General features: G+C 46.5%; 1 protein-coding gene across 2 annotated transcripts in view; it reads left to right on the top strand.

The window, feature by feature from the left end:
- LOC119180573 (pancreatic lipase-related protein 2-like) overlaps positions 1-6,162 on the top strand; it is a 158,256-nt gene extending 152,094 nt beyond the window's left edge. For both annotated transcript variants that reach the window (XM_037431672.2, XM_075875870.1), the window contains exons 9-10: positions 1,024-1,257; positions 5,745-6,162. In XM_037431672.2, the coding sequence (XP_037287569.2) occupies positions 1,024-1,257; positions 5,745-5,847 (337 nt within the window). In that variant the 3' untranslated portion in view covers positions 5,848-6,162. The remainder of the gene's footprint in view (positions 1-1,023; positions 1,258-5,744) is intronic.
- The last annotated feature ends 2,512 nt before the right edge of the window (positions 6,163-8,674 follow it).

Here is an 8,674-nt window from a genome sequence, read left to right on the forward strand (position 1 = left end):
ACGAAAATTGGTGTGACCCCTCAAGCTGCCCCGCTAAAAAAGGTGATCATGATTACCTTCACTTTCCAGTCAGGTTAGCCGAATGTGCAAGTTCGGAGTCTTTATTTATGGAGATGTGTAGCGTGCACACGTATTTACGAGTACGCGCGAGTAAATAGATGGCTAGAAATGCGCGTCCAAAGTGAACCTCAATAGTGCACCTACTAACCTTTTTTGCAGGGGTGTGATTCTCATGGTATCCACCTCGTAGACATGACCAATTCGTCGGAGTGCGTTCAGTTACTCGAAAAAAAAAACGACGAGTCATGACGTTATGGCGCTCTTGACCACGTCGGTGCACTGAACCCGCCAGCACACAGCCAGTGTAAACAGAGCCAGAGTGCATGAAATGCGCAATATGTAGTAACATGACTTTTACAAAACTTTGACAATCTGGACTTCCGTATATACGAACGAGTTCAGATGTTGGAAGAACAATGCAGCAAATGAGTATGGTCCTTCCACGTTTGTCATGTGGGCAGCCGCGTTGAACCTTATTCAAGGGATAACGTTATGAGAGTTCATGCACGGCCTCTCAGGTGTGCGTGCAATAGCGGATCTCTGGAGGCAGCATTTGTTGCGGCGAAACTCATTTGGTGCTTCTTGCGCAACCTCATTTTGACGCCACGCAGTTTTCGCAACCCTAGACAAAAAAAAAGAAAGACGGCGTAAACAGGTGGCGTGCTGCTCGCCGAGCTCAAGCCAGTCAGCGAAGGCCCAAACAGACATATTCACTTAATAGACACCGCGAGACCAGCCCCCTGGTTCGCGATTGTTGGATCAAACTTCAACAATGGAAACGGAGATCTTTAGTACACCTTAATTTGTTTCAATTTAAGTGACAATCATTAGACTGCAGTTGGGAAACCGCAAATAAAGTCCCCTATGTATTTCCTGGCTCAATTTTCGTCACTTTCATAGGGAGTGCATAATGCAGAAAAGCTTATTCCTTAGTATATGATCCCCTTTCGTAATGCAATGCAGGAAGTACGACGACTTCAGCTCGGGCAAGAAGTCCGAGTTCCTGGTGACTGCCGGAGACCTGGGCCGCATCATCCGGCTGGACCTTGAGTGGAGGCCAGACCAGGTGTTCTACCCGGACCAGAACCAGGTGTACGCTCAGCAGCCGGGGCAAGCTGGTGCTGCCACGCCAGGATTCGACTCACCCCGGCTCTGGATCGATTACATTCAAGTGCGGAACTTGGCCACCGGAGAGAAGTAAGCATGCCACGTGGAGGTTTTGCGAAGACGGGCCCATTTTCGATGCCACGCGCCGGCGGATATATTCCCGTTTCTATAATGAAGGCCTTACAGCGAGAAATGCTTCAATGAAGCATTTTAGTGTGAGCTTTTCAGATATATGCAAAAGCGCAAGGTGCGGTGACTTGAGCGCATGGTGTGCCACCTGTCTAGTTTCAGACCAGTCCCACCTGTTTCTTGGATGGTGGAAAAGTTGCCGGTATTTAAGAGGTGTTTCATAAGCATAAGTTCAATTCCAAAGGTAACCATTTGTAGAAAATTAAAACTTTTCTGCTCTTAGTGAGCTTCCTTTTAACATCCGTAACAATATATACAATATACTATACAATATTTTTCCGGTATATGAACAGCTTTATTGTCCACTTGTGTCTACAATATGTCACTGACCTGGTAGAATAAGACGCAAAGCAAAGATTTTTGTGTATGAAGTGTGCGTGGTTTCTTTTCAGGGCAACACGTTTCGGCCAATAACAGAAACTTCACTGGCTATTAGTACAAGCGTTATCCCAATCACGGGTATTTTTATGCCACAAGTACGCTACATTAACTCAGTGTTGTGTTTTTGTGTAAGTGTACATTAAGTTTATATTGCTGAAAGAAAGCTATGCTACATTAAGTAATACTGCATTACAGATAGTTAAAATGCAGTCTATTGTTGGAAATCGCCTTAATCTGGAGCAACTAACCCCTGCTCCCGCTCCCTTTCGCCAAAAAAGCCACTTTTTTATGACAAAAAGTGGTTACCACACTTACCAGGATGAGCTCAGTCCATATTATTTACGATGCCACTGTGCATGCTCCTTTTTCTCATCAGAGAGCTCGCAACAAGCCTAGTGATCTCAGAGGATTTCGTTATGGCCATTCTAGAGTTTACTAGAAAGCATTCTAGTACATGCTGACTGTACCGGTTGTCCCATCCCTGGCCATAACAGCAGGGGGAAGCACAGGAAAATGGCAAGGCGGGTTCGCTACACGGCATTGGAGGAAGACGAATGAAAAAGCGCACTGGACGACAAAGTCATACAATGACGTCCTTTTTTTGCACTCTGAACATGCACATGGTTCTGGCTTTCTTCAAACGTTACAAAGGATGCTCATGAAAGTTCAGTTCACATGCATGTGATTTGATATCGTTGACAAATACCTGTCGAAATCTTTTTCTCATTCAACTTTACTTGAATTCAAGTGAATTATAAGCCTACTACACGTCATGTTTCGCTACAGTTATTGTCCGCAGATAATTTAATATTGCTTTATGATAACTTTTGTTTCACCCATGCTGTTATCTGGGCAATAAACAGCAGATAAATTTATACTGACAGCCAATATAAAAATAACCAGGTGTGGCCCGTGAGAAAGCAACAGACATGTCGCAATCAGCCTTGCTGACGAACATGTTCAGGCAGTGTGTCTGGTTGTTTGTTTTCTTTCACGCGTGATAATTCATCAAAACGATAAGAAAGTGTGAATAATCTATCATCCGGTAGCCGAGAGGCTAGTTGCAGCTTTAAGATAAACTGCAGCGTTCAAGAATTCTCAGTAAGTAAATCACAACAAAGATCTAAACAAGAAGAAAAATAACCTAGCACATGTACTGGTTAAATTATTCTGGAGTCAACTACCCATTCTTCATAAGCATCTATAAAAATAACAATGTTTCTTTCAATAGCTTGGGTAAGTAACTCGAAAATGCTTTCATGCATGCACTTAACGTAGCTAATATAATGAACTGCACTTTGAAACAGTTTTTCCGCTGCATGCGGAAACTGATGCCAAGACATTGCGTCGTAGATCTATCGCCACAGCGAGTTTTAGGAATAAAAGAAAGACCGATGCAGCTATTTCAAGGTACCCTATGAATAAAAATGTACCATCTACTGCTGTGGTTGTAACCGGGCCTTTTTAGTGAAATGCGGGCATTCTACCCCTGCACCAGCCCTTTTGCTTGAGCTGCGTGGTGTTATTAGACGTCGCCACACTTCAGGCAATCAGTCGCAGTGCCACAAGCGGCTGGACTCAGTTTGGGCTTGACTTTCTGTGCACTGGTGCTGCGGCCGTTCCGAGCACCACTATGATCCAGCCTACTCTACCACAGGCTTGTGAAGGACGGTCTTTTCGTCACTCATATGCCGCACTAGAATTGATGGCAATAATCTTCAATAACACATCTCTATGAGACTAACGCAGCAAGTCCTAGGTGCTTGGTATTTTTTCCAGACAATTATTTTTGCCCTTGTTTTTGGAACATGTATATTGATTTTTATCTATGACCATGCAAACTGCCTCAATTCGCAGCCTTTTTTGTGATTTCCGGCTCTTTCTGTACCCGCAACTTATCGCTCCACTACACTAAATGCGTTATAGGCATATACGCAAGCAAACGTTTAGCAACTGATTTCACGGATGAATGTTTAAATTTTTAATGTGCCTTTTCTGGTTTTTAGATTTTTTGCTTGCTAGTCTCACTACCAATATTTGCATTTATTATGTCACGCTTTACTGAACAAGACCCGTTCCTCGATGTAGTAATGCTTTGCTTGAGGGCCTGTGGGTGTATAGGAAAAATTCACAACAGATCCACCACTGTGAGACCTGAAGCCTGAAAAGGTATCAGTGTGGTCGGTGTGCTGTAGTGAATATTGTGGCTGTAGAATTCTATAAAACCATCATTTTCTATATCCAGATAATGAAAAGACACCCACTCTTACATTCAGCACTACGCTAAGGGAACATATGTCTAGTCTGAAAGGTCACTCTACTACGCATTTCACACTGCATTGCTATCAGTGCGAATAGGCGCTTTGCTTTTAATAACACTAATAGTTTCAATAACACACTAATAGTTTTAATAACACACAATAACAATAACCATAGAATATAGGTGTGTCAACATTACTTTGAGAGCGAAAATGGTAGCCTCATACATTGAAAAGCTGAAACAAAAGTATGCTAGCCACCCATCAGTCGCCTCGCTTGAAAAATAAATTTCGCTTTTGTCTCGGATTCATTGATCATGTCATTACAAGTTGGGTCTTATGCGCTGTCCATAGGTTTCTTTTTTCAGAAAACTTGTAGGTGTGCGAGTTTTTTAGTGGACGTTAAAAAAAGACGAAGCAGTGATTATATTGCACCTCTTTGTGCTTCTCCTCTCTGTCTCCATGTGTCTGCACATATACTTAAAGATGAACGTGTTACAACCAGGCCAAATCGAAGGTTTGCTTTATATCATCTTATCAACGGTAGCCTCAAAAACGAAATACCGCCACACACAGTAAAACCGGTAGCCTCGACAGAACAAAAATGACATTACGTTCGTTTCTTATGCAACTGTCTTTCTCTTTGAGGTGAAATTGTTCTCATCACTCTGACACGTCAGTGAAATCAGGTGCGTTTATGTTTACTTTGAGGCCTTGCCCTTGATTCTATCGACTCGAAAACGATGAATTATTCCTGTTAATCAGTTCGCAAAATATTGTTAATCTACGTGTCTTACGTGCATGGACGGGATTGATTGATTGATTGATTGATTGATTTGTGGGGTTTAACGTCCCAAAACCACCATATGATTATGAGAGACGCCGTAGTGGAGGGCTCCGGAAATTTCGACCACCTGGGGTTCTTTAACGTGCGCCCAAATCTGAGCACACGGGCCTACAACATTTCCGCCTCCATCGGAAATGCAGCCGCCGCAGCCGGGAATCGAACCCGCGACCTGCGGGTCAGCAGCCGAGTACCTTAGCCACTAGACCACCGCGGCGGGGCAGCATGGACGGGATTGGCCACAAGATAGTTCCATATATTTTCACAGTAAAAAAATGGCCGCGTATATGCATACATCATTGCAAAGGTAGTCTAAAGACGATAGCCTTCTCCCTGAAGGCGCTGCGTTAGGGAGCTTTCATGTGTGTGCGTCTCCACAACAGACGCGCGCACACGAAGGCTCCCTACGCTGCGTGAGATACGCACGCCACCTGTCAGTAATGTAGAAAAGCGAAAGTTCTTTAGAATGCAGAGCTAGTGGTATGTGGCCGCACCGGGTCGTTCTATCGAAGTGCAGGAAACGCCTACTCTTTCGTTCGTAGCGCTGCATTGTCGGCACAGCGTAATCAACACTGAGGTTTTTAGAATTACGCATCTAGGGGCATTCTAAATAAAGACACACACTACGTAGTATTCACGTACGGATGTGGCACTCAAATATACGCAATATTTGCTTTTTCATTGACAATGTTCACTAATATGAACGCAGCCAGGAGATCAATATTGGTGAGCGTTCAGGAAGGGGTCGAACTTCTGCTCATGTGGCTGAAGCGATTGACAGCCAAACAAACAGACGCATAGAAGTTTCTGCGTTGAAGTATCTTGAAAAAGAATATCGTCTTCAGTACTGTCTTTAGAAATGTCCTCTCGGCAACTTGTTTTTTTTTTCTGCGTTCTCCCCGCAGGTTCGTGTTCTGCGGTGAAGGCACCTTCCTACAGCCCAACGTGGCCAAGACACTGTTTACTGGAGGAAGCTGCGAGTTCGAGGTCGGCTCCTCGGGCCCTTGAGGCGATAATCTGGCGGCGCTTCTCCTCGCCTTTTCCATCATCCGCGCACAGAAGGAGGAGACGGTCAACCAGTGTAGTCGTCGGCCGTGCCATACACGACCATGCCATTTTTCGGGAACGAGGCCCAGTCTTTGCTGTACGGGGGGAGGGGGGAGTTGAAGGGGCAATGAGGGGGAGGGAAGGGGGAGGGTAAATAAACAACGACAATGGGCCTCGCGAAGTCTGCCCCACCCCCTTTCCCCCATTAATTGTTATGCCGCATAATATGTTGAAACGTCGCGTCAATTAAAGAAAACAACAACGATTGTTACGAAATCACTCTGTTGTGGTCTTGACACCGTTTCCTCCGGGGTGACTCGAAAAACGGCGCCCCCCTTTTTTTCTTGTTTTGGAAGCCATTTATATTTTATTAAAAGTTGGGTTGTGACTAGCTGGTGCGTAACATTTAAATAGGATGGAAAGGTGGGCTAATTGGTAATTCATCATTGTTCAGCAAACTGGGAGCGCAGGAGGAACGCGCACACGAAGCAAAAAGGTGCTGTGTGCCTCCTCTTTGCTTCGTGTGCGTGTTGCTCCTGCGCTCCCAGTTCGCTGCACAATTACGTAACGTTTAAGTTGAAACGGGGTTTATTGACGCAAGTAGTACTTGCACAGCAGGTCTATTGATGCGGAAAGCGGGCGGCAGCAACCAACGCAGGAAACACAACGCTCGGGAGAACAGCTCGCGCTCGGCTCCTCTTCCTAAAGGCGTGACCCACTGCGGCACATATTCTTCTTCTTCTCTACAATACCCCAGCGACGAAGACGAGCCATCCTGGAAAGTCAACGTGACGAGATTAGGAGTGGGTCGTGATATGGCTTGAGACGACTCACGTGGACAGTCTCACGACCAAGGCATCGCCTGTCTGTAGATGGCGTGACCAGGTCGATCACGTATGTGACAGGAGATCGACGTTCGACGACGCGATAAGGACCGTGAAGCTTGGGGGCAAACTTAGCGGATAGACCTGGGGAGTGGGAGGGCAGTCGGAGCCAGACGAGCGAGCCCACGGCAAAAGTCTCGACTTGCTGGTCGCGGTCGTGGCGGTGTTTTTCGAATGCTTGCTTCTCCGAGGTGAATGATCGGGCCAACTGACGACACTCTTCAGCGTGGTGCAAAATTTCAGAAAGAGGGTTGAACTCTGAGACGTCGGGACGATACGGCAAAATGGTGTCAAGGATGGAGCATGGCTCACGCCCATATAGAAGAAAGAAAGGCGAGAAGCCTGTGGTTGACTGCGTCGCGGTGTTGTACGCATAGGTCACAAATGGGAGAATGACATCCCAGTTTGATTGGTCGGAATCGACATACATGGTGAGCATGTCTCCTAGCGTTCTGTTGAAGCACTCAGTTAGACCGTTGGTCTGCGGGTTTGTAGGCTGTAGAGGTGCGGTGCACCGTGCGGCATGCCCGAAGGAATTGTTGTACAACTTCGGATAAAAAGACACGCCCTAGATCACTTAGTACTTCACGTGGTGCCCCATGACGCAGTACGGAGCATCACAAAACGAAATTGGCTACGTCACGTGCACCAGCCGTAGGTAGTGGAGCTGTTTCAGCATAACTCGTCAGATGGTCGACGGCAACAATGATCCATCGATTTCCAGTGGTAGTGTAAGGAAGGGGACCATATAGATCAATACCAACGCGGTCGAAAGAGTGCGCCGGACACGATAGAGGCTGTAATAATCCGGGTGAATGGGCAGCTGTCTTTCGTCGTCGGCATAATGAACAAGACCGAATATATTTTTGTACAAAAGTGTACATACCACGCCAGTAGTAACGCTGGCGGATCCGCTGATATGTTTTTAACACACCAGCGTGAGCATGTTGTGGGTCGACATGAAAATACGCACCGACATCAGATCGCATGTGGCGTGGTATAACCAAGAGCCATTTACGACCATCCGCATGGTAGTTTCTGCGGTATAGTTGCGCGTCCCGTATCGCGAAATGTGTTGCTTGGCGGCGAAGAGCGCGTGGGTACGCAGACGTTGAAGAGTCGGAAAGAATGTTAAGGAGAGATGTTATCCATGGGTCTTTCCGCTGTTCAGACGACATGCTTGTGACGGAAATGGGAGCGATGGAGAAGTTGGTGTCTGAATGCAGGTCTGCGGTGGATCTCACTGGTGATCGTGAGAGGGCGTCCGCATCAGAGTGTTTTCGTCCTGAGCAGTAGACGACACGAATGTCGAATTCTTGTAGGTGAAGAGCCCAACGTCCAAGGCGACCTGAAGGATCTTTTAGCGACGCCAACCAACAAAGTGCGTGGTAATCGGTCACAACGTCGAAACTCTGTCCGTACAAGTAAGGACGAAACTTGCTTAACGCCCAAACGATTGCGAGGCATTCTTTTTCAGTTACGGAGTAGTTCATCTCCGCTTTCGTGAGTGCGCGGCTTGCGTATGCGACGACGTACTCTGGAATACCGGGCTTTCGTTGCGCGAGTACTGCTCCCAGACTAACGCCACTGGCATCTGTGTGCACTTCAGTGGGGGCACTTGGGTCGTAATGGCGTAAAATCGGTGGGGACGTAAGTAGGCGACGCAGTGTAAGGAAAGCTTCGTCGCATGCCGGGGTCCAGTTAGAAAGATTAGCTGGACCATTCAGTAGTTCTGTAAGTGGGGCTATTATTGTTGCAAAGTTGTGGACGAAACGACGAAAATACGAGCACAAGCCAATGAAGCTCCCAAGTTTTTTGAGTGAAGTCGGCTTTGGAAAGTCGGCTAAGGCTCGAAGTTTGTCTTGGTCGGGGCAAATTCCATGCTTTGACACAACGTGACCAAG

The sequence above is a fragment of the Rhipicephalus microplus genome, chromosome 10, assembly GCF_043290135.1.
Source record: "Rhipicephalus microplus isolate Deutch F79 chromosome 10, USDA_Rmic, whole genome shotgun sequence".
Lineage (NCBI taxonomy): Eukaryota > Metazoa > Arthropoda > Arachnida > Ixodida > Ixodidae > Rhipicephalus > Rhipicephalus microplus.